The 26866-nt window shown below is 46.8% G+C and overlaps 1 protein-coding gene across 1 annotated transcript; it reads right to left on the bottom strand.

Moving 5' to 3' along the window:
* Positions 1 to 1144: 1144 nt before the first annotated feature.
* Positions 1145 to 26546, bottom strand: GCNT2 (glucosaminyl (N-acetyl) transferase 2 (I blood group)). The gene is made up of 5 exons (XM_072328103.1): positions 26489 to 26546; positions 10037 to 10753; positions 5845 to 6567; positions 2368 to 2460; positions 1145 to 1467 (listed from the first exon to the last, which is right to left on the bottom strand). Exons 1-5 carry the CDS (start codon positions 26544 to 26546, stop codon positions 1277 to 1279), a joined length of 1782 nt encoding a protein of 593 aa, XP_072184204.1. The 3' UTR covers positions 1145 to 1276.
* Between the last annotated feature and the right edge of the window lie 320 nt (positions 26547 to 26866).

The raw sequence follows: 26866 nt of genomic DNA, 5'->3' as shown, positions 1-26866 counted from the left end.
CCTCCCTGTTGTTTCCTTTAAGTGAGGAAGCTGCTGAGGTGCGCCCCCTCTCCCCCCAACAAAAGAAAAAAAAAAAAGTCGCACAATGAAAACTAAAGGGTTTATTTGCAGAACAACAGTAACACTGTTACTGTGCTAAAATACCCCAGAAGCACAGCCTGTCATCACTACAGAAAGAAACCATTCCGTTTTGCTTCGGTTTCTTAGGACGCAGTGACTGACACCTCTATCTATTATCTATAACAGTCCCGAGTGCTGATTTTTCCCTCTGCAACTTTCCTAGTCCGGACTGCATGCTGAAGGGAGTTAAACTTCGGGAGGAGCATCAGCTCAGCTATTTGACTGCCTCCCTCTAGCGGCTGTAATCGGGAAACAAAAATAGGGCTCAATGTTAAGTCTATGCGTTAACTGCTCAAAAGAAGTTAACTTGGGAAGGAGGCCCAATCCATATCAAAACAAGACACAAAAACCACAGACTTACTTCCAAAGCTCAATTACCGATCCTTTAGTCCTGACATCTCTTTCCACTGCCTTCCTCCCTTCGTGTCCTTGCATATGATGATCTGAGGACACTGGCAGGCCAAAAGTCTGCTTCAGTTTCCAGCTCTCTTAGTCAGCCAAGTAAAACAAATAAGCAAGCCCTTATCTTCCATAAAAAGCTCTTGTGCCTGAAAGCCTATCAGTGCCTATTCACAACCATTCACATAGCAAAAAGTGCTGTGTTCTCCTACAAACCTGGAACTAACAGATGTTTAAAGAACAGTTAAGACCCAGGCAGCATAACATCTTCCTTCCATTTCCTGGTGCTCTAAATTCCTGTATCTTTGACTAAGCAGCAGCTGCATGTATGGCCACCAATTGTGTTCCTGTTTTTAATGCCTTGCTCACTGTGACTTGTTACCTTTCTGCTTACCAACGCGCACTGCTTATCTTTGAGGTATGAGAAGCCTCGGGGATGCCTGATTCTATATAGTTATAGAAACAGGCAGCAATATCAGCGTAGCAAGAAAAACATTAAGGCTGGACAACAGGCCATTAAAACAGCAAAAGTACAAACACAGCAGTTGTGCCCTCTTGCTTCTTTTTGGATCTCTCACATTTTGGAATGTGGAGTGAAAAAGATTTGCAAATAGAGTGAGACAAGCTGACCTGAGCTGCATCTATCGCACATCCTAAAGAAACCTGCTGGATGAATGTGTGCTTCCAGCAGAGCAGAAGTTCGATTTTTGCTGTAATTCTGACCACTTTTGTTGACGTATCCTGGGTTTTTCGCTGGCTAGAAATACCAGTTTGGTTCCACTTGAACTTCACTCTGTGCCAAGGTCCTCTTTCGATGTCTCAGCTCCAGGCACTCCACAGTCAGAGGGTACGTTTTGAGCTCAAACTTATTTGCAAACATACAAGTGGAGTTAAAAAGCCACCTGAGGTCACCTGTTCCATATACACAAATTCCTCTGACATAATGGCCTGCCAAATTAAAAAGAGATTAAAACAAGAAATGTCAGAACCTGGGTTTCTTTCTACAGGCATGCTTAAGGATCCAGAACTTTCTTTGGACAAGTTTTATCTGCAGAGCCACTATAAAACTACAGCACAGCCTAAAAGGCTTAATAGACGCACACAGTGTGAATAAGTACTAACAACAGAAATACATAAAGGAAGTTACTTATGAGTAAATAAAAGCATAATTTCTGAATAAGGAAATAGACCAGAAAAGAAGTTTTAATTACTTGAGCCTAAGTCAAGGCTGTGACACAGTAAAGAGGGAAACTTCCTTCTGGTGGTGAAGAGGAACTGATCCTTTTACTTATGCAAAACTCTCCACTAAATAACTGGGACTGATACTGGTGCAATGGCACTTAGTGTAGTCACGGTAATGCTAAGCTGCTGCAACTCAAACTGACTGAAACTATCAATCTTTTTTCTCCTCAACACAAGCAACAAATCAAAAGTTCATGAAATACGGATCCCATTTCCCCTCTCACTTTGATATATCAGAAGTGGTAACATCATACCAAAAAAAAATCAGTGACCAAAAATTTGAGCGTGCCATAGAAATTAAAACTCACTAATGTTATGTCATGAAGCAATATAAAATGGGAAAAATCTCAATATCCAAACGTTGTCACCTTGCAGTTCCCGAGGTTCCTTAACCACTGTGGCTCCAGCAGGCATCAACATCTGCATCAGTGATTCTGTGTACCCATACTGTGAGTTACCCACTACCTAAGGACAAAGGAAGATCCTTTCAATATCTTACCTCTATTAAACTGCTGCTTAAGGACTGACTTGCATTAAATAGGGCTACTGGAAGAAGTCAAGTTTTTCACTAGACAAACAAGAACTGAGGAAGTACATACACATTACCATGACAACCTCCATGGATGTCTTCCATATCAATCCACTTCACTGCTTTCAGGTCACCTTCCCATGACGCATTGGGCATGGACCCAGGGACACCTGCAATTGGGTAACAGAAAATAACACTGTCACTCTTATGAACATCTGTATGTATGGTATTATGGCTCCTCCCTAGGACCTTTCTCCATGCAACTGGGATAAAATGCATAGCTGCATGCATAGCTGCATACGTCAGCCAACACCTGGCTTCTAAGTTTGTTATAAGTCAAGGGAAATTCATTACCATCAACTCCAGGCTGCAACAAACAGATCACTGCCATGAGATAAAGCATTGGCCTTTGAATACAAGTGGCGATTGGATAATTACAGCTAGGAAAACCTCTACACCTGATCTGCATTGCAATATTGTATTCAGGTCAGTAACAGAAGATCCCCAATGCACAAACCACTTTGCTAAGAAAAGCCTCAACTCCTCACTGAAATAAGAATGCTTGTCCATTATTTATTTACCTGGTTGGAAAAAAAAGCTCAATACGTTTTATTCTTTCCTGCCCAGCAAGTAATTACCATAACATCACACCTGGGTTATTAAATGGCAAAAGAGGCAACATTTGGGGAGCCAGAAGTACAACAGCAGGTGCTGCTTTTGCATTCTCCCAACAAGGCTGAAAACAGAGATGTAACACAATGGAAAGCACAGCAATGACAACAAGGTCCCTGCAGTAAAGGAGAGCTTGTTCAAATGCAGCAACCACAGAAATAAAGGAAAGAAACAACTTACTTCCAAAAGGCCTCAGGTAGGTAGGGATCATCAGCAAATTACCCCTGCTTCCACTGCCAATCCATAAATGAGGTCTGGGAAGGGATGGACCCTGGCTCCATCCCTTCCAATTATTCAGGTGCATTGCTTGCATTGCTTGCACTTGAGCTCCCCTGGCTTGGCCCAGCTTTCCTACCAGGTGCTCAATTTGGTTCAAGCCACAACCTAGCATTTCTGCTACAAGAGGAAAAGAGTAACTTGCTCACATGCAAGGAGTTTAGTGTCACTATTGAGAGTACTTGCAACTCGAGAGCTTTAACAAGTGCAGTAGAAGTAACAGCAATGACTAGTAGCACTGGTCAGGGAGAAGAGGACTTACGTCACCCTGGCTGCTCCACACGCACCACGAGGCAGCTACAACCTGCAGCTCCCTCCCCTGGGAGCCTCTTGGGTAGCAGCAATATTATTATCATTCCCACAGATTAATAACCTCTGGTTATCTATTAACTAACTGCAATTAATCTAATGGTAACTTAAACTTCTTTAACAGATGAACTGTTTTGAGATTTTTTTCCCAGTTTTTTAATAGGGATATTCAAAGACTTTTATTCTTACGTCCTCCAGTTTTCCTTTTTAAGGAAGCAATTATCTGAATGTCAAGGGTTGTTTGTTCTTTTCTGTCGTTGTTCTGCTTTCGAGAGATTTGATGGGAGAAAAGCTAAGCGTCACTTTTTGGTTTTTACTTCTGTTTTCTTGCTCTATTTTGGGTTTTTAAGGATAGCACGTTCCTCCTACCTAAGGACAGATGCTATCAAATACTATTGTGGCTTCTTTATCAAATGCAAAAAGATGGCTTGATCCAACAGCAGAACCACTGCAGCAGTAAACAGAGATACCTGCCAGCAGTAAGCAGAGCATCACAATCATCTCGTTTCTCCTCCATCGCATACTGGGCTATTATCAAATGAAACAAAACAGAACAGCATGCCAAAGTGAGATTTTTATCCTGGGGAAATCTCAGAAGATGTCATTCTTTTGTGGTAAGCATTCAGGTAGAGACAACACTTGATAAAAGACAAAAAGAGGCAGTGATGGCAGGCGATACGCTCTTCAAACGGCCTGGGACACGCATTGTCATTCCGAATTAGAAACCTGTTTGCAAGAGCTGGCGGTAAGCGTGGCATGATGATAAAGCTTGGAAAATGCTGACGCTGTGGGAAAGCAGAAAGATGACTGACAAAACAGGAACAACCTCGGGACATCCACAGAAACAATGGGAGGCACTGCCTTCTAGGAATACAAAATTACTGACTTCACATTATTCGCCAGCTCTCAAATTAAGTAAACTAGGCATTTTTGTAAGTTAATTAAAGAGTAAGGAATAACAAAGCTCAGCACTTAAAAATGGGTTTACCGCATTTTCCTTTATATCTTCGTCAAATCTTTACCATTTGATTTCATATTCACAAGTTGTTTTCGGGACCTTTTTTTATAAAACAGTTTGTCTGAAGAGTTATGCTGGTGGTAATCATTAATATAAACTCAGGTGTGAGCTCCTCACTCTACTTTTATTCAGCTCTCACCTCAGGCGGCTTGGATCACCCATATATGTGACAGGAATTTGAAAGTACCTGCAGCAAAATAAGAATTTCAAGTATGCACCAAGAGAAGAAATGAAAGTAAAGGTGCTGGAGGTGCTGACCTGTTTTTCCAGTCAGCTGTGGCTGAATTCACAACCCACCAGTGCAGTTCTGGTGGCTGCAAAACACCACTTGGGAAGCGAAGCCCTCTCCTCCTCGCCAAACAGCATCTCAAAGCACTGTGTTGGTCATACTTCTCTCATAGACACAGGTCTGGAGTCAGGGAAAACATGCTCTGGTTTCAAACATTGACCTCAAGCACAGGACACAACAAAATAAGCTTCTCAGCTAAGATTCTCCTTTTCTCTCTCTCTTTTTCTTTTCGCCATTCAAATCCCAATACGAGTTGATTTGCACGCGCTAGCTCTGAGAAGGAGTCCACTCCCTTCCCTTCTTACACCACTACCAGGTATTATCAAGAAAGGCATCCATATCTTACACAAAACAAGCCACTGCTTTTGCATTTCTGCAATGCACACATAAACTCATATTCAGATGGAAATGCCACAGCATGAAAGGCTGCCTGATTTACTCTGAACTTCCGAGTCCTCTACTTGTAGTTCCAGGATCTAACCAATGTGTCAATTAAAGTCAAGCTGGTAGTCAGTCTTCACTAGCAATTTGTGCTTCTCAATTGCAGCTCTCTTTACAGAAGGAGATGAGCTTACACACTTCTGCACCATCAATTGATCCAAGCTTTTCTTTTGTGCTTTATAGGCTGATGCACAGAAAATCCTTCTGTACCCTCACCCAGAACATCAGGCTGATTAAGACACACTTCATGGCCAGATGGAGAAATCTACAGGAAGATAAATTCAGTACTGCTCGGTACTGGTTTGTCACTACTGTTGCTAACATAGGCTGTCACCCATCAGGGTGATCTTCTATATAAAACTGCAGGAATGATGACAACCAGGTGGTGAACATCACTGAGAAATACCTCCATGATGAAGAGAGCTGTGGTGACCACCACAATCAGCTGTCACTCTGCAATGGAAAGCTAGTGCCATTGGTCTATTTAGTGAGATTAATACCAAAAGCATCCCAGGGTTCTGGATGCCTAGACAGGACCCCACAGCCTACCTGGGATCCTGTTGAGTGTCACCCAGAAGTGCTCATCGGGGCTGTAGGTGTCCTCAGACCACGCCAGCAAGTCGATGGCACGCGGGTCCTGCAGCACAAACTCTACAAAGGGCCGGGTGACCGCAATGTACGCGGAACCAAAGTAGAGGGTCAGGTTATGAGGTGGAGGAGCCTTGAGCACCTGGGGGGTGACCAGCCCTGAGACATTGCTCTCACCCTGCTCCAGGTGCATGAAGCGGGTGCGCGTGGTGATGTGTTCTGGTGGCAGCACTCCGGGCGTGATGTTCTTCCCCCTGTAGGCTTTCAGGTGCTGGATGATCTCCCAGTTGGTCTTCAAGGGGAAGTCTTGCCCGCAGGTGTTGAGCAGGTAGTGCCAGGGCACGGCCGAGGCCAGCAGGTCCCGCATGCAGTGCAGGTCGGCCCGCAGGCGGGACACACCGCCGTAGACCACCCGCTCAGTGCGGGAGGCGAGGAAGGCGTTGGGGAAGCAGCCCACCAGGCGCCGCACGGCTCGCTGCAAGGCAGCCGGCGCCTTGCCATCCACGTGGACGCAGTAGACATTTTGGGGCATGTAGACTGCCCTGAAGAGCCACTCAAAGGTCTCAAACTCCTTGTGCATGGTGATGATGTAGGCCAAGGGGAAGGCCGCTTCCTCGGCTGACAGTACCCGGGTGATGTACCGGCTGTGGGACACGTACTTGCTGCAGGCGGCAGGCACTGGGCCTGAGAGGCTGGGCCGGTAATGCCGTTAACTGCTCACTGACACTGGAGGGGATCTGTCCTTGTAGTGCCAATCTAGGTTCTAGAACTGTAAACTTGGTAGGCAAGGGTGGGATTTTACATAAACTTAAGGTTGTTGAGCTTAAAAGCAGACCTCAGAACTCTCTGAGAAGGAAATTAAACTCGGGAACAGAAGGATATTGAGACCTGCTTCATTGAAAGCAGTGGTCTGAATTGAGGAGCTGCGTGCTGTCTGCTCAAGCAGTTGGGCTGCTGGCTATCATAAAACAGCTAAGCTGCACCTCTTGCATAAATTCATCTGATGAATAACAAGGAAACATTTTCTGTTCCAATAACAGTAGCTTCGTTTGACAGTATGTTTTGAAGTTTTTTTCTGAGCTTTTACTCACTCATAAACTAATTTTGGCAACTTGTCAGGGTCATGGTCTTGCCTTAGAGAAGCTGAGCTCAGCCTGAGGGCTGCTCAGGGCATGCCCTCTTTACCAGCACCCATGAGGGCATGGCTCTAGTGTCTTCCAGTGCTGCTGCCCAGGCACGCAGCTGACTGCAGGGTTTGTCTCTCAACACATACAACACAACTTTCATTCTGGTCAGATGAGTTTGCCTTTAGATGGAAACACTTCCTTGAAGTTCTGTAACCTGCGTCTGCTTTTCACAGAGCGGCCTGTTGAACCCTGTTACACCAGTGCATGATAGATAGAAAGACACTGGGGAGTCAGGCAAAGGAGTGCAAGTCCGTTTATTAGCTGTGGCTTTTCAGAAAGCCTTCTTTGTCATGTCCTTCCTTACTCTGTCATCACTAAGTAGTGCAAAGCAAAAGATTGGCTGTAAAGCAGCTTGGCCTCAATAGGAGAAAATCTGCACAAGTGTAAAGCAACACTTAAATTCCAGTGGCTAAAGATTGCATCTGGACTTAACCGTATTTTAATCATACATTTTGTGATACACTGTAACTCCTGAATGGAGGATACAGGACAAGAATAATTTTTTCTGGAAATTCTGCCATAAAGCAGGTGTATTTGGTGCCATTGCGTTGCAACATCTTCCTTAAGTAGATCTTGCAGCAGACAATGGTTTTGATTGTGAGATTGCAACAGCTTTGTGGGCATAAGACTCAATAACAGTTACAGGAAAATCCCCTTTTTTATACTTTATTTCTACAAGAAGTGTTTGCTCAAATGGGAAGCCTCATTAAAAGAGTGGAAAATACAAACAAAAGAGTAAGTGTTAGCTATATGAGTAATGCTGCACACATAGATACAAAATATTTCCTTCTAGAGAACATCACTTATTCAGCTGGCGTCACTGACTGGAATCATACAAAAAGCTTCTGCCTTTCTGTCTACATCTGTCTTTTGAAGGGTGGGCATTAATGTAAAGAAAAGAAAAGAAACAATTCTGGGAGGCAAAGCTCAACCACAGTGACGCGTTAGTATGATGCATGCACTGCTAAGAAGGTCATGGCAAGAATCTCTCTACAAACACTGAAGGAACTGAGAGTTATACCAAAGTAGTTTGGGGTGATTAAGTTGCTGTAGTGAGAAGCTCGGTGCGGGATAAATTATATATGGGGAGAGGGATGGACACAACAACAAACAAACCACAACAGCAAAGTAGGTCTGTTTGTTGAAACTTCAATTTATCTGCAGCAGTAATTCCAGAGCCAAGTGAGAGCTGGTGGCTCTCGAGGAACATCTTGTTCACATCCTTTGGTTGTAGGGATGAGACAAGAATAATACCAGAAAATGCTGGGTAACAGTGCTAACACATTAATCAACCACATTAAGCAGTTCCTGGTTTTTAAATTATGGCTGTTTGCTTGCACAAACAGACCCCCCATCTGCCTTGGTTGTACCCTTAGCTTGACTCAGCAATGCCTGCCATTACCTGAGTTGTACCGTATGCCAACTGTCCTTATTTTTCTGACTGCTATTCAGCTCCCAGCTGAAATATTACCATCAGGATGGTGCAGACGTACTTTTGAAATCTGGGAGTGATTTAAGACACTACAAGCTAATAAAACTATCCGTCCTTTTCATTATATCCCAAGTACTGACATATGAGCAAAAATGACGTAGGGAGCCTTTCTTTTTTTTCCTTCCCCTCTCTGGGACACATACTCACAGCTGCAAGCTTCTTGCAGAAATGAGGAATAAAAGCAATTCTGCCCTGGCATTTTCCCTGCAAACCCCCCCAACTTCCCTTATTACAGGTGACCGTTCACCAACTCTGTGGAGGGATGTACATGACCAAGGCAGGTCCCAGCCTTGGACATTCCAGGTCAGATGTCAGTCTGCCTGTTTCAAGCAAAGATCTAGAAGCAAAGGCTTTCACATCAGGCACTTTTATTTCAAGAGTGACAGATCTTTAAATTCATATGTTTTGTGTGTATGTTTTCTCACATAAAGCTGAAGAGAAGTGAAAGAGGAGAGGAGATTTCCTCTTTTGGGGGGTATAAACATTTAGAGCTTACCCTTGATAAAGAAGCAGCACCTTACGATGCTATCATTTAGATGTTTTAGGAATCTCTTGGGCCTCTACGTATTAGCAGTGTGGAATTGCACCTGGGAATCTGAAGTCACCCACAAGGTTAAGGGTGGTTGATCTAGAGCTACATCTTAGTTCCTTAATGAATAGTTCATCAGTGTCATCATCCTGGCTGGGTGACCTGCAGCAGGGGAACAGTGATATCCACTTTATTTGCTCAGAGGCACCCAACCATGCAATTGCCAGCCACGAGCTCAGTAAAGCCCAGCCCCTCCCTCACACACAACCACTCCCAGCATCACCTACCCTGCCTGTCCCTGCTGAAGGGCTCAGTGCTGTCCATCATGACACACCAGTTCCAGGGCTTTGCCTTCCAGGTTTTGCTTATGCCAGTGATATCATAGCTCTGGGACTGAGACAAGGCTTTGGCTCCTCTTCCTTGTTCCTCATGCAGAGTACGTTGGTGTGGAAACATCTCAAATTTTCTTCCTTGTACCCAGCACTTGAAGAGCAGACTGAAGGATCTCACTGACATGCAGTCCCTCCAATTTTGGCATGCCATCCCATAGCTTATCACTGGCAAGTCTGATTTTATCCATTTCCCCCTTCAAATCTAGTTCAAAGCTCTATCAATCAGCCCTGATAATTCTTGTGCAAAAATCCTTTCCCCCATCTGAGACAGGTGCATCCTATCAGGTGCCAGCAGCCCTGATGTTGTGTAGACCATCTCATGACAGAGAGACCCAAAATTATGCCAGTTATACCAGCCTCGGGGCCATGTGTGGATCAGCTGGGTCTGCCTATTCCTCTCAGTACTGTCCCTGGCATCTGGAAGGACGGTACTATGATTCTGTTCAGTGATACAGACTTAATTAAACTCAGTCTGAAGTATGTGTGTGTGTTATGTGTACACCCATTACTTTAGGCATAAATCTTCAGAAAACAAAACAAAAGGTGTACTCACCTGGGATCCTGTTGAGCGTCACCCAGAAGTGCTCATCGGGGCTGTAGGTGTCCTCAGACCACGCCAGCAAGTCGATGGCACGCGGGTCCTGCAGCACAAACTCTACAAAGGGCCGGGTGACCGCAATGTACGCGGAACCAAAGTAGAGGGTCAGGTTATGAGGTGGAGGAGCCTTGAGCACCTGGGGGGTGACCAGCCCTGAGACATTGCTCCCACCCCGCTCCAGGTGCATGAAGCGGGTGCGCGTGGTGATGTGTTTTGGTGGCAGCACTCCGGGGGTGATGTTCTTCCCCCTGTAGGCTTTCAGGTGCTGGATGATCTCCCAGTTGGTCTTCAAGGGGAAGTCTTGCCCGCAGGTGTTGAGCAGGTAGTGCCAGGGCACGGCCGAGGCCAGCAGGTCCCGCATGCAGTGCAGGTCGGCCCGCAGGCGGGACACACCACCGTAGACCACCCGCTCGGTGCGGGAGGCAAGGAAGGCGTTGGGGAAGCAGCCCACCAGGCGCCGCACGGCTCGCTGCAAGGCAGCCGGCGCCTTGCCATCCACGTGGACGCAGTAGACATTTTGTGGCATGTAGACTGCCCTGAAGAGCCGCTCAAAGGTCTCAAACTCCTTGTGCATGGTGATGATGTAGGCCAAGGGGAAGGCCGCCTCCTCGGCTGACAGCACCCGGGTGATATAATGATTCTGTGTGATGTACTCAGTGCAATTGTGTTTTCCTAAGGATGTTTTTAAAGTTTTTCCTTCAGAAAGGACACTTTATCTTCAATGAGTGCTTTACAGTCTTCTACTAAACTTGAAGTCACTGAGAACCTGAGCCTCCTGAGAGACTTTTGTGCATGTATATTAATGGCATAGAAAACAAACGGAAGGGAAACACTGAGAATCAAGACAGCAAAGAAGCAATATCTGAGTACACTCATGGCTGCTTGGGAAAAAATGCCTCACATGAAACCCTACACGGAGGTCAGATCAGACACACCAAACAACTCATTTCACTGTCTGTTCTTGGTTCGTGCTGGAGAATGCATGCATCAGGTCAATGCATAGTATCCAGCCGATGTCTTCATTTGATACAGATCTCTAGTCATCGTTGATGTGGGAGCACCATAAGTAGAGAATGTGTTGTTGACAGAAGTTCCTCCACAGCACCCTAAAGATTAAACAGATGCATAATGTAATTACTGACTTGTCAAAGGACATCCACCACCACATACTTTGTTATCTCTGAACACAATTTGCGGCTTTGCTCTTAATTGCTCCCCCTTCCCTTTCCTTTAAAGAATTAGACAGCCATGAAAACACCTATCTGTGCAAGATGACAGAAAAAATAACCCTCATATTTACCTCTTCTATAACTGATTTCTTTTCCATTTATTAAAACATTTTTTCTGTCCTATCCAAGTTTCATCAATCATTGCTGCTTAAGAAATATGAAAGGTTTGGCGTGGGTTGTTTTCGACCTTGGCTTATTTTGAATGCAAAAATAACAGAGTTAGTAGGCAGAAGAGATTGGCTTTACTATGCTTTTCAACAGAGGCTATGTAGGAGGAGCCTGTGCTGGTAGAACTAAATCTGTTGCTGATTTAGATCTGCAGTGCAGCTTCTTTTTATTGTCCCTTGGACCTTCATTGTGGCAATTCTCATTGCAGCATTAGAGAACATTTTAGTACAGTTCACACAGTGGAAATACACTCAACAGTAAGATTAGCTATTGAAATGACTGCCCTGGAGATGAATGGGAACAGACCTTTCCAGTCAGCAAGGGTTTTTATCCGAGGAATATAGTTAGCACTTAGTAAACTGCTTCTGGCTTAATCAATATAGGTAATTGGTTTCAGCTAATTTGCTAGCGAATTAAAAAGCAAGGTGCATGGGCTTTGCACATCATGGTTGCAAATTCCTATTTGGCCCAGGTTAATAGTGACAAACATTACATATTATTTATCTGTTTGGGGTTACTTGGAGTTTTCTATTCTGTTGTTAGGACAGGAATGTCTGTATGATGACATTCATCTTCTCATCCCTCATACACAAAGCTGGCAGACTGAATCAGCACCACTGTTAAAAATCAAGAGAGGCTACTGCAAGCAAGCAATTTCTCCTCACTGTGTTGGGTTTATTTTTTGGTTCAGAAGTGTAGGTAACTACATCCTCTGCATGTAAATGTGCTCCCCATCCTTCGCTCCTTGCATCAGAATGAAACTGCCTCAGTCTTGTGCTGCTCTTAAGAGCCTTGCGATGTGCACATTCTCCACAAAGCTCTTGGATCAGCTCTGCCTGGCAGTGTTTCAGTGTTTTTTCTATCCTGTGCCTTGTATGCCCTGACTGAGCTAGAGGATGTGTATCTGCAGTGTGACACGGGAAAGGAGAAAGCAGAGTCCAGCACAGGAGCAGATGGAGTTTCTGTCTGTCCTCTTCTACCCTCCCTTCTCTGCTGTTTAAGAGCAGTCCCTGGCATTCCTGTGCATGCCAGCCAGCAATAATGTGGCTGTCCAAAGAGAAGAAAACACAAACCTACCTGAAAAGGAGCTCCCAGGCAGGCGCAGGGCTGACACCGGGCAGTCACATTGCAGCAGTGATTGCAGCGAGTGGGAGGAGAGATGAAATGACACATCAAGGGAAACGCTAGCTCAGCTCACACGGTTCACTAAAACTATCAAGTAATCTAATCACACGCAGCACATGAGCACATCTGTCTGCAAACAGCAAAGGCCAGACAGCACACCGTCACATCTGATATCATCTTGCAGTGCTCCCAGGCTTCAAACACAGAGCCTCTGACGTTGTGGAAACTTCATTTTTGGCCTGAATTTACAGCAGGCTTTTTGACACAAGGAAGGCAGAAGTGTGTAAAGCTCTCTGGTCTCCAGCAGAGCACGGTTCTCAACTTAAACACACAATTGCTCCAACATAGAGTGCTTTTCTGCTCTTTTTCCAATTAGTTTCCAATGGGGACCTGTACTTACCTGTGTGAAAAACCACCCCTTACCAGCTGCTCTGGAGCAGCAGAGCTCGTCCTCCTCCTTCTTCATCTATCCTCTTGTGCAGGAAAAGCAAGACATAATTAAACACGTCCCAATAGAGTACAGGCTAGCTGTGATGGAGAAATTGGTGTTCTTTTGTTAAATACAACTGCATTTTACTGTTGATACTGATAGTGACAGGGCATGGAGATAAGGCTGTTTCTTAATCAGTCATAGAATCATAGAATTACCCAGGTTGGAAAAGACCTTGAAGATCATCAAGTCCAACCACAGCCTAACCACAGTACCCTAACTCTAACAACCCTCTGCTAAATCATATCCCTGAGCACCGCATCCAAACAGCTCTTAAACACATCCAGGGATGGTGATTCAACCACCTCCCTGGGGAGCCCATTCCAGTGTTTAACTACCCTTTCTGTAAAGAAGTGTTTCCTAACATCCAACCTAAACTTACCCTGGTGCAACTTGAGGCCATTTCTCCTCATCCTGTCACTTGTCACCAGTGAGAAGAGACCAGCCCCGCTCTCACTGTAAGCACCTTTCAGATACTGGAAGAGGGCGATAAGGTCTCCCCTCAGTCTCCTTTTCCACAGACTAAGCAGCCCCAGCTTCCTTAGCCTCTCCTCATAGGGTTAATGCAGATTAATGTACATAACAGTGTACAGCAGAGGACAGGTGTACTCATGCAGCTATTATTTGCACTAAAGGAGTGCCCAAAGATGGCTCGCAATGGATTTTGCAAACATTTAGGTGTTTGCTAACTTTACAAACATGAACCTCTCGGATCATCAAGCCTGGCTACTGGGGCTTTCAGATTTTGTCTTCTACTGAGCACTTAATGGATGTGATCCGAAGCCAGTCACAGGCCTGGGTTACCGGGGCAAAATTAATTCCCTGATGCACAGTGTCAAGCCTCAACTGCCTGCACAGACTCGGAGTCTGTCCTCAGTTACAGGCGCCTCAGCGGTCACGGGAGGAGCACGACTCCACCTGCAGGCTGTGAGCAAGCTGCTCTGCAAAGCACAGCCTCCCACAACCTGCTGCAGCCTGCTTCGCTCATAGTTCTGGCTCTGCAACTTGTTGCTGGGTTCGAAACGAGCAGAAAGTCCGTGAAGACCTGGAAAGTATCCGTGAGGGATGACTGAAATGATATATGGTTATCTAGTGAGAAAGGAACAAAATCAGAAAAAATAGAAAGTCTTTGAACATTACATATATGTATATATATAAATAGAAACAAAACCTGATGCAAATATGAAAGGGAGTAGCTGATTCTGACAGGCTGAGAGAGCTGGGGCTGTCAGCCTGGAGAGGAAAGGGCTCCAGGGAGACCTGAGAGCAGCCTTACATTATCTAAAGTGGAGCTGTAAGGAAGAAGGGGACAGACTTTTTAGTTGTGATAGTGCGAGGGAAAATGGTTTCAAACTAAAAGAGGGGAAATTTAGATTGGGTATAAGGAAAAAGCTTTATATGATAAGGGCGGTGAGGCAGGTTGCCCAGAGAGGCAGTGGATGCCCTATCCTTGAAAGCACTCAAGGTCAAGCTGGATGGGGATCTGAGCAACCTGATGTAGCTGTAGTGTCCCTGTTCATTGCAGGGGAGCTGGACTAGATGGTCTTCAAGGGTCCCTTCCAACTCATATGATTTTATGATTCTCTGCATTCTCTGCGGATAGGAGAACTAATCAGCATAGATAGCATCAGTGGAGGTGAAGATCAGACATTAGGGAAGCTTTGTAGTGCTAAACAGGTGAATGTAGATTAGATGGTCTGAAGAGGCTGGAATTTGCTTTTGATGGGTTTGAGAAGCAGGTTAGGCATAGCTTTTTCAGCTGCTTTACAGGTCATACTGGTCCAGACCTGGTGATTTTCTAGCTCCTTTCCTTCTCCGTTTCCTCTGATTGTCTCTATTACTGTATTTATTACCTAGCTTGGCTGTAGCTGGCCTGGAGATCCTATCATGCCCAGGAAATGTATGAACACACTAACAAAAGAACTCTGTCATCATTTAGACATATGCTTGTCATCTCTTCTAGTTACCATTACATTGCAACTTTGGTAAGTTCAAAATAGTCCAGGAGCACTCAGGGAGGGAAAAAGTGCTTGTACAATAATTTTGTCATTCACCCTAAATATGAGGTAAAATCACTTAAATTCTAAATCTGTGACACTTTACTTTTGTGTTCGTGTGTTCCACCTCTCATATCTTTTCACACAGAACAGCTTGATGCCTGTTCCATCTTTTTACTCTTTCAATGACTTACCTTTCAGCTGGTAGGCATTTGTTGCCCATAGAGAGTCTGAAGAAGAACTGAAGGATGAGCGGAATTTTGGGGTGTGTTTCTTGGGTTTCTCTGTAGTTCAGATATTTCCACTCTGTTTCATTTCTGCCCAGGAGACAGACATGGCTGCTAGAGCCTGTCAGCTTCTTGGTGAGTCACCATGCAAATGGCAAATGTTTCTGTGGCCAGTGACAAAGGCTGGCTGTCAAACTGTGAAGGAAGTTGGCCTGTGTCACACAGCTGCTGTTTTCTTCCCAGGAGTGAAAACAGCCCCTTTTGTTGCACCTAAGCACCAATTTCTTAAGTCTCATCCTGGGTTCATAAGCTTCCCTTGCCTCATTTTCCCTCCGGAGGCATTACTGTATGCAAAGGTCTCCCCTTCATATAACCAGGAGTCTGGGAAAAGCAAACTGTGCTGGTGGTCTGCTGGTAACATCACACTGTAAGCCCCAGACTTATGTCTCATATTGCTTCTGACCTGAAGACAGTCTGCCTTTTTTTCCCCCACTGTCTTTGCCATCCATACCATTGGACCAGTATCACCCTCTTTAGAACCAGTGTACTCTTTATCATATTTATCATATCTTTATCATATCATATATCATATATATTCCTATGCCTTTTTCCCAATTCTCTGCTTGATCTGCTGTTTTACACCCAAAACAGCACTGAACTAAAGCCACCAGCTCCCAGATGCTTCACATTCCCAAACACCTTTCTGTTTGACCTTGCTTTGGGTGGAGGCTAGTACTCATTTTGTCCCTTGTTCTGCAGCTTACACAATCATTTTATGGCCTTCTTATGGGAAGGGCAATGACTGCAATTGCCAGGCCCCATGAGGTCCAAAGCAGCTCCTGATGGTATTACAGAAGCTGAGACAATCTGCTCTCCCTGTATTGGGTCACTGGAGGTTATCGGGAGGTTAGAAGACTACTGGAAACCTCCTGTTTTGCACAACATCTCATTCCTTAGCTTCTTAAAGATCCCTTCCAACCCAAACCATTCTATGATTTTATGCTTCTCAGTGTCTGCAGACAGACTCCTCTTGTCTGATCCCTTCCGGAAAAACTGCCTTTCCCAGACCAGGACTTTCTTGTTGGGTTTGCCATTTACCATCCACACGTGGCAGCTGGAACCCCAACATGGCTTTTCAGTCTTGTGATGTGTTATTTAATAGCAATTTCTTGAATCTTCTTTTTGCAGCATGCCTGGATCCCACTTAACATGTAACTCCACTGTCTCTCAACTCCCCTAGTATCTTTCTCCTCTTCTACTTCAGCACAAATCCTCTTGCTTACAGCTACCTACCTGTTCCTCACAGTCCTAATTCTCCTTGGCCTGAACCTTTGGCTTATGTTTGAGATAGTTTTTGCTATACTCCTTTTTATTTGCAAAGAATGTGTGGGAAGGCCTGTTTTTCCTAAGTCTGCAGCAAGCAGCAGCAGCAACGATGTTTTACTCCTAACAGAATGTGTGGCAATGGCCTCAAGTTGTGCCAGGGGAAGTTGATACCAGCTGGCTTCTTTAGCAATGGGGATCAGTATATTAGTTTAAGGACCAATATATTAGTTTAGTGAGAGGAAACAGCGAATTCTAATTCTAAAACTTGCAGCTTCAACTTTGCTTGGTGTGTGAAGCCTAATTCTGCTTCCCAAGGAGCACTGGGGTCATAATAAACTACGTATCTCTGCATTTTACCAGGTGCAAGGACATTTTCTTTGGATCTTCACATATATTGCTTTGGAAGTTGCTCATTACAGCCTAACAAGCAGTGGGAATTTGCCAGGCTGGGGAAAAACAGCTAAATGTCAGCCAAAAGCCTCAGTGATGAAGCTGATGGTGGATAAAAATGGGGATAAAGTAAGTGAGGGTACGGCCGCCCTATATGCTACCATCCAGTCCCAGAGGGACATTAGCATCTATCAGTGGAAAAGAATGAATATGAATGCCAAAGCACTGCGTATGTAGGTCTTAATTGTTTAAATGTAGAACCTGAACTCTGAGAGTGTCCTTGTTTATCAAGTTGCCTGGCACATATTGTGAGGAATAAAGGAATGCTGCTTTCTAACACTGCATTGGATTTAGAGAATTTTCTTCCTGGATTTGGGATGACAGTGCTCAGGTTGGATATTAGGAAACATTTCTTCTCGTAAAGAGTAGTGAGGCAGTGGCACAGGCTGCACAGGGAGATGGTGGAGCCACCATCCCTGGAGGTGTTTATGAAAAGGGCAGGTGTGGCATAGAGGGACATGGTTAGTGGGCATGGCGGGGATGGGTTGGTGGTGGGACTAGATGAGCTCAGTGGTCATTCCAACCAACCTGAATGATTCTTTAAATCTCAGGAAGCTCCCTCTACTCACAGGTGCACCGAAGAAGTACCTGGGCGTATTGATAAGAGAGAGGACTGTTCCTGAATATGCAACAAACACATCCATCGCAGAAAGACCCTGGACTGCAAGTGATTGGAGGCTGGAAGAGTGCAAGGAAATGTGCTGGGTTTGCTTGCCCTGCTCCCTTGCTTTTCCACAGTCCTCAGCCTCCAATACCTGCACGGGACACCTCTCAGCTGAATCCATGTACCTGCATTCTGACTGTCCCAGCCCAAGCATTTCAGCCATTTCTTACAGTGGAAGAGAGACTTTTTCCAGTGGCATTAGCTGTGAGATCTCCAAAGTTATAGCCACATTAATCATTAATTCCCCAAGAAACTGCCCTACCCCATTAAATACACTGGCATATTTTTTAATAAGGTCACCTGCCTTGTGTCAGCTGAGATGGAGTAATTCCCACTTTCATTACCACTTTGATCAATTTAATATCCAGCCTGCTTGGGGACTGAGCTCTAGTGATGCCGCTGTGTGTAAGCATTAAATCTGTGGTGTTCTACATGCCATTGCATTGGTTCTAAAGGTGCACCATCTCTGTTGATGTCCCCCTTCCTACACAAAGTTGGGTAGGTTTTTGGTCTCTTTCTCCAGTCAGGCCTGCTGTTGCCATACAGATGCCTTTCAGAGGAAGCGGAGTAACCTCACTGCTGTACTCCCAGCTTTGAAAAGAAGAAATCAGTCCTTTCGAGTTTTCTTATGCAACCACTTGAAAATGAGCAGATTTCTCCCCCGAGTTACAACCATGCAGGCTGACTTTCATTGGCTCCTTTGGGCCTGAAGAGGAACCCAGCTGAATTTGAGGAGCAGGCAAGAAGTAGCAGCATGACCAAGGCACAGAGATGTAGCAGATGATGAACAGGTCCCAGAGCCCAAACCAAATCAACATATTGAGTTTTCTAGGAAAGAAAGACAACATATTTTTCATAGAATCATCAAATCATTAAGTTTGGAAAGACCACTAAGCCATCCAGTCCAATTGCCAGTCCATCCTGGCCATACCCACTAACCATGTCCCTCAATGCCACATCTACTTTTTCCTTAAACACCTCCAGAGATGGTGACTCCACCACCTGCCTGGTCAGGCTATTCCAGTGCTCCACCACTCTTTCCAGGAAGAAATTTTTCCTAATATCCAACCTGAACCTCTCCTGGTGCATTTTGAGGCCATTCCCTCCTGTCTTATCACTGTTACCTGGGAGAAGACACCAATCCTTCATGTCACCACCGTCTCCTTTCAGGGAGTTGCAGAGAGCAATGAGGTCTCCCTTGAGCCTCCTCTTCTCCAGACTGAACAATCCCATCTCCCTCAGCTACTCCTCATAAGACATGTGCTCCAGACCCCTCACATCTTCATTGCCCATCCAGACACACTCCAGGGCTTCAATGTCTTCCTTGTAACGAGGGGCCCAAAACTGAACACAGTACCTGAGGTGCAACCTCATCAGTGTTGAGTATAGGGGAACAGTCACCCTCATTCTTTTGCTGGCTACGCTCTTTCCAACACAATATATATTGTATAGCTGCGCGCTGTTGGCAAGGAGCGTCCTGGATGTAGCTGCACTAGTTTGATCCGGGTGATGCGGGGCATCCTGTGTTATCGCTGCTGATCCAACGCAGGACACCTGCCAGCCGCCGCCGAGCCTCTCCCATGTCATTCGTCCTCGGTGCCACTGGATGGCAATGTTGGCTCGAGCATCGGCGGGGTTCGCTGCTGCGGGACGAAACGTGAGCCCGGTGGGGTGAGGCTGGCAGGGCTGGGGCAGCGTGCGGCGGGCTCGGGGACTGCTAGTTTCAATGTGTGCAAACAGGACCTGCTGCAACTGCTGCACCGGAAAGAAGAGCCGAAATGAGTCACTTGTGAATCACCGCTTGTTGCCCGTCCTGAGCTCATCTACAATCCCATGGCGATTAAACGGCCTTTTACAACGTGTTAATGCATGGCTACGCTGCAACAGCAGCTCACTCCCAGTATGTGGTGGGTCGGCGCCCACTGTGCAGACACAGTGTTTTCTGCTGTATGTAAGCCTGGCACAGACAAACGTGGAGCTGAAGGCGTGTGTAGTACAATGCCATGTGTACACGTGCTTTTCCACACATAAGTTCTGTTTCCTTCCCTGTGGGGCAGCCCAGCATCCAACAGAGCCCACCTCATCTGCAGGAGGCCAGGACAGCCTCTCCCAGAGAATCAGCAGTGCTTTTCAGGTGCAGGAATGGAAGGAGGCACAAAAAGCTCATTATCAGTTTAAGGTAAGGCCAAGGTTTCTCAACCACTGGCTCTCAGCAGCACTGGCTGTCCCCATGTCCTTCGGCTGCATGGTTGGTGGGCCAGATTGGAAACACATTTAGGGATGTATCTGCTTAAGGCAAAGGGCTGAATTCTTTTTTTCCCTTCATTTCTCCCCAAAGCAAATCCATCCAGCAGGTCTTCACAAAAAGTAGGAAAAAAGAAAGCATGAGGCTGGAGAATAGGGTGTGAATCCCCTAGGGCTGCTATTGCTGTTGAACTCTCTGGTGCAAAACCACAGCCTGAGGTGCCGAGCTTCATCCCAGAGCATCTGAAGCTTGGAAACCAAACCTCTTCTGCCATCTCCTCGTTGGAGTGGCTTGAGATAGAAATCCCTCTGACCAGCACAATGAGCTGCACCTTGGCCATCTGTCCGTGCCCTGAGCCCTGCCAGCATGTAGGGAGCTGCATGGCCAGAAAGGCCAAACGCTCTCTGCCATCAGCCACTTAAACTGCTGCTGTCACACCTAATTGTAGCTTAAAGGTACTGAATAATTGCATGCATATTAGGCCTGATCCAGCCCCTGATAATAATCCTAATAATGTTGCTCTTATCCAGCCACAGGACTTGGTTTTGGCCCATGACGTGGGCTCAGTCATGCTGTAATTCAGCTGAGGAGGCCATTCACTGTGGGGCTAATTCTGTTTCAGATGCAGACAGACTATTTATGGGATGATTTTTGTTCCTGTTCTAAGTTCTTGTGCCCAATTGACTGTAAACTGGGTCAAGCCAATACATTGCCTGTTACTATAGGAAGCTGGGGCTTAAAATCTCAGCACCGAGTTTGGCCAACACTCGCCCACGGGATAAACCACCAGCTTTTGCAATCAACTCTTTCCTTCTGGAATGAAATCATAGTAGTACTAAAGTTATTTTCCCACTGCCAAGGAAGAGCACCAAATGGAGGCAAGCAGAACAGCTTCGGTGTGCTCAGACGGGTGATGTTCTCACATCAGTTGTACCACCAGGACCAGCTGGGAGCGAGGCTCCCATGCTCATGGGGAAACGTTCTCCTTCTGGGGAGGCTCCACATGAGCATAAGACTGTTAGCCAAGCTCGGGTTCCTCCGCAGGTCCGGAGGAGGATTAAGCAAGTAGCAGCTTATTTTGAAACATATCTCACAGCACATTGCAAGAGGCAGAGGTTAAGACCTGCCCATATCCATACCCAGTGGTGAAGTAGGCAGTGGGGCAAGTGCATTAAGTCCCTAGCCTGGGAGCATGGTGTTAGGCAAGGCCCCTGAGCTAGGCAATCTTCTCCCTTACTTCTTCAGGGTTATTTGTAATCTGGTTGATTTCGGCAGGGTGCCTCGCAGAGGGAGACAAAGTGGGACAACTTGATGTTATACAAACCATGAGAGCAGAAGAAGCCAGGGGTGGGTGAGCAGTACCTTTTGGGATGGGTCCCCCTCAGCTTTAGGAACCAGATGCATCTTGACAAGGGCTGGTGAAAAGAGCACTAAGCACCCTAGGTGGGAAACAATGGCATCACCACCACCCACCCATACATAAAGGCAGGGCAGGGCTACTTGTCCTACAGCTGGGCCATCTGCCTAATGGCTGGGAAGGGCAAGGCAGGTGTCGGGGAGGGCTGTTCCAGGTTAGCGAGGTTAAGTGCAAAGCAGGCGATGCTGACTGTAGGGCAAGTGATAACCTGCCTCTGTTTGCATGCTGTGTTTTTCCAATGATGCTTTGCAAAGCGTGTGTGTTTTCTGAATAGTCCCAAACAAACACCGTGCCCCTCTGACATGCACATCCCCTGCATGTTTTGAAGTAAGTGCCAGCAGCTGGAAGGCAGGAAAGCAAAACCTTAGCGGACTCCATTCAGCAGAGTCCACTGATATGATATCAATGGACCTCTGGTAGAGTAAATCTCAACAAAACTCAGGCTGTCTTGGTCTCCTTCCTCTGTGTCCAGCTGGCCCACCCGTGTTCCGAGGCCATTCTTTTCATTCCTTTGTGTCCAACTTATCTTCAGGATAAGGGATAAATAATCACAGAATGCTTTGCCTTGGAAGGAACATTAAAGCCCACCCAGTTCCAACACCCTCCTGTGGGCAGGGCAGCCCCCCCCCCACCAGCTCAGGCTGCCCAGGGCCTCACCCAACCTGGCCTTGAGCACCACCAGGGATTGGGCACCCACAGCTTCTCTGGGCAGCTGTGCCAGCACCTCACCACTAATAATTACGTGGGACATGACAACAAATGTTGACAGTTAGGATTTTCTTATATTTTTTGTTGCTTTCCCTCCACCTCTGCCTTTACCCTTGAAGAATACTGAGATGTATGGTGCAGTCAATGATTGAGAGATACAGATAGGCATCTCCCACAGGTGCAGTAGTGCCCATCCACTGTGTGAATCTGACCCATCAAGGGTGTAAAACAGTTGTAATGCTTTATTTTTACTTCTTTTATTCAGGCTTAAATCTGTACTTCACATATACAGGGAGATACAAGGGAGGGTATAGAAAAGACTATGATTTGGTTCATTTAGTTTCAAACTAGAAGAGGGGAAATTTAAGCTGGATATAAGGAAAAGATTTTTACCATAAGGGTGGTGAAGCAGTGGCACAGGTTGCTCAGAGAGGTGGTGGATGATCCTTTTCCCTACAGACACTCAAGGTCAAACTGGATGGGGCTCTGAGCAACCTGATGTAGCTGTAGTGTCCCTGTTCATTGCAGAGGAGTTGGACTAGATGGCCTTTAGCGGTCCTTTCCAACTCAAACGATTCTATTATTCTAAGCGTTGCTTTAAAACACGAGAGTCTCTTTGTCTCCAGGCTCTGGGTGAAGGTGCAAGAGGACAATACTGGATCTGAAGGAGAGTGAATAATGTGTGTAGTCAGACTGTTGCCCACAATGTCCAGGCTGTCTTCATAGAGATCTCTCATGCCCAAGTGTTGCACTCCCAGCGCTGAGCTGAGTTGTGCTGCTGAATCCTCCAAAACCGAGACACACCGGGGCGCCAGAGCCTCAGGAAAGGAGAACTCGGCGTGGGAGCTCGGCAGTGAGCTGGTGTCTAACGCCACAAAGCTTAACGGAGCCGAGCAAACCGGAGCCATGGTATAGACTGCACTCTGTTGTCTGTTTTGTTTTGTTTTGCTCTCTGCCAAGTGATACATCTTAGTGACAAGTCGCTCCAGCCATGCAGCGGTGCTTTAATGCCATGGAGTATCGTGGGGTGTAGGCATGTGCTGGGACAATGGCGAGACCTAATGGTAAAGGCTGAATGCTCTGCAGCTGCACGCAAGCTGGTCTGGATTAAAGGCTCCAGCCTTGGGAGCTCCATGTTGAAAAAGTCACTCAGAGTATTTTCTGCAGATTAATATTGTTATGGACATCAGAGCCTCCAACAGCCATTTTCCAGTAATAGGCCCTTTTGTAATTATTTGACGCATTAAAATATATGCCTTGCAGACAGCAGTTCTCGTGTTAGCTTCGATATATCAAAGTAGATTTTACTTAAAATCTGCCATGCTGAATGTCGGGCCTTGTTTCATAAATACGTCCTGGAATTGTTAGGGTGATTTATGCAACGCGCTAAAGAATGAATCCACTTCCAATGCTCTGTGCCACGTTGGGGTGGATGCAGCATCAACGTGCTATTGGAGGGGGAAGCTGGAAGCTTCATGCGTGGGTGCCCAGGGCTGGGCATGGAGGAGCACAGGGCTGGATATGGGGGAGCACTGTCAGGCAATGAATGGAAGGAACCTCTTGCAGGGGTGCTGACGGCCTGCTGCTCCTCATGGGGTATTGCTTTTCTGGCAATGGGGGCAAAATGGTCAGTTTGGGATGTGTCTATGGTTTCCTTTCCTAGATCTGAACCAAACCAGCTGCCAGACCTGGGGGAAGTTACTTGTCTTCCCCTTCGCTTATCTGTAAGGCAGACAAACTAACAGCACTGCATCTCTTGAGGGTTTGTTGCAGATTGTTACAGAGAGGGAAGTTGTTGGAAGAATGACCGCGTCAGTGTGATATCAGAGTAAAATGAAAGAGCCCTGTTCTTCTCCATGCAGGTTTGTGGAGTGCTGTTGCTTGCTTAAGCAGAGTGGGAATTTGGCCTATCCTTAAACAACTTTCTGTTGTTTTTCTTCTTGAATGATCATATGTAACCAGGAGACAGCATTACAAGGAACGCTGCTCCTGCCTGTGTGTCACTGCTCAGCAGATGGATGGGAGCCCACAGCCCGGCACAGCCTCTGCTTCCCCACAGTCACAGAACCAGAGAATATCCCAAACTGAGAGAGACCCACAAGGATCACTCAATCCGACTCCTGTCTCCTCACAGGACCAACTAAAAATCCCAAGTCCCGGGGATGTTGGTGCAGAGTCCCACTGAGCTGCTGCAGAACAGTGGATGTACTGATAATAACTGATCCAAAGCCTCTCCATACAAGCACACGCATTCAGAATTTGCTTTACTGAGCAATTAAATGTGTAAGATAAATATCCCCGGGGGAGGAGGGCTGTCTGAGTTTTTACGGCGTATCTTAGTGCAGGCTTTGAAATCTCAATCCAAGCACAACGCCGCATAGAGACCTACTGCAGGAGTGTGACTTCACCCCCATGCCCCATCATTTTGCTGGTGAAAAATTAAAGCTGGATTTTAAAAATCAAAACTTTTTTCTTTTATTATTTATTTGGAAGTTGTTTTTCAGTGGCACGGTCGGTACAACTGCAACCGTAGGGTCGGTGGCCAACCAGCTGCCTGCAGTTCAAGTGCAAAAGCCATTTAGAGGGGACGTGTGAGGAGTCAGAATGACCCAAACTGCAGTTTGTATGCCCGAACTGCAAGTGCAGCACCTCTCTTAGAGCTCTATGGGGTTTCCTCGTGTTTAGCAAATGAAACGTACGAAAGCAAAACCTCAAAAAGCGAACAGGTCCCTGTAAATAAAAGCCGGATTTCTACTGGGTGGATCTTTAGGATGGATTTATCGCGTATCGGGACGCTCTATTCAGGAGTTCGCCCGCTGGGTGGCCTGGGCTGTAACGATGGTGCGGGGCCGGGGTGTCCTCGCCGCGGTGCATCTCGTGCGAATACCCGGCCATCCTCAGCAGCTCGACTGCGGCTGTCCCCAGCATGCGCCCGGCTTTAACCCTGCGCTCGATTTTCACTCTGCTTTGAGTCCCGGTTTCACTTGCTTGGTTGTTTTGGGTTGGTTGATTCGGCAAATAAATATTAAAGGATAGACGGGACCCACGTGCGGAACAAACAAACAAACAAACATTGTTTTTTTCCTCCCAAAGAGTTTTCATCTCACTTCCAGCAAGTTTCATTCCGCTCACACCTCAAAGCTCTTCGTTTGACACTGAAACCAAATAAATGTACGCAGATTTCCCACCCGCCAACCCCCGGCAGCACATCTTTATCCTCCTCCTCTCCATCTCTCTCCTCGTCCCGCTGCTCCCCCATCCGTGGGTCCCTCACTGCCGGCGCTACGCGCAGCGGAGCGGCCGCTTTGGGAAGAAGCTCCGGCAGAGCTGACAGCTGGGAACGGCCGCAGGTGGAGGCGGCAGGGCTCTTCTCAGCATCCTTTCTGCCTTTTCCTTCGCATACAGAGGCTCTCTGGTTTGGTGGTTGGTTGATTTTTTGTTATTGGTGTTGTTTATTTTTCCCCCTTTCCCTTGATTATCCCTTTTTATCCCTTTTTTGTTATTATTTTTTTTAATACCCGGCCAGTTTTTCCTCCTTCCTTCTGTTCCGCATCCTACAGCCCTACTCCGAGCCGGGACAGCCCCACAACACAGCACCGCGCATCCCGTTTCGGAGGAAGGATGTGACCCCCCCGAGACGGAGTTTCGGACCGGAGCCGAGCTGGGAATGGGATAGGGCTGGATGGGGTGGGGGAGGCAAATAAGGGGCGGGCGGTGAGCATCCGAGCGGGATTCCCATGGGATGCACCAAAAGCAAAAACAAAAAAGAGAAGAAAAAAACAAAAGGGTTGGGGGGGGGGGGAGGGAGGGGAGGGGGTGGATAGAAAAAAAAATAAAAGAAAAAAAAGAAAAGAAAAAAGAAAAGCAAAAAGAAAAGGACGAGCCGCACGTGTCTTTAGAAAGAGGCGGTGCGCTCCCTGCGGCCCCTCTCCCAGCCCGGCTTCTTTTCCGTCCCGGGGAGCCCCGCTCACCGGCGCTGCTGCCGGGCAGCCGAAGTGGACACCGCACCGCGGGGCCAATGCTAAAGAAGCGGAGGGATGGGTACGACGGGTGTCCCCACCCACGGATACACTTTGGCGGTGCGCGAAAAATAAAGAGAGGGGGAAAAAAAAAAGTCCCATTTTAACTACGTGTAAGGAGGAGGAAATCTCCCCCCTCTCCTTGCTCTCTCTCTCGGGGCGTGAAATCAGACCTGAATCCTCGCGGGGAAAGGGAAAAATATCCACGGGTGGGAGCCGGGAGGTGAAGGGGTGGGAGGGGGGGGGGGGAGCAGCGGGCTGCAGCGCGCAGGCGCGGGCAGGAGCTGCCGGCCCCTCCTGGCCCAGGTGAGCGCGGTGCAGGTGAGGGGAGGGAGGACTCACCCGGCGGCGCCGCTCCCCGCAGCCCGTGAGCGGCGGGAGCCGCAGCCCGCAGCGCCATGTCCGTCCTCGCCAAGATGGGGGACTGGCAGGTAACGGGGGGGGGGCTGCAGCCTTTTGTTGGGGGGTTGCTATGCGGGACGGGAGTGGGCGTCGAGGGACGGGACGGAACGCGGAGTTCCCACGCGTGATCCGACCCCGCGTGGGGTGCACAAGGGGGTTGGGTGGGTTCGGTGTCTGCGCTGCTCCCGACTTTTCCGATCTCTCCCCGCGCTGCTTTATTCTTTACTGCAGGAAAAGACCAAAAAAGAAAGAAAGAAAAAAAAAAAAAAAAAGAAAAAGAAAAAAAAAAGTGAGCACAAATATATTTTTAATCACTTT

Source organism: Excalfactoria chinensis, chromosome 2, assembly GCF_039878825.1.
Source record: "Excalfactoria chinensis isolate bCotChi1 chromosome 2, bCotChi1.hap2, whole genome shotgun sequence".
NCBI lineage: Eukaryota > Metazoa > Chordata > Aves > Galliformes > Phasianidae > Excalfactoria > Excalfactoria chinensis.
This window is presented reverse-complemented; position numbering and strand designations above follow the sequence as displayed.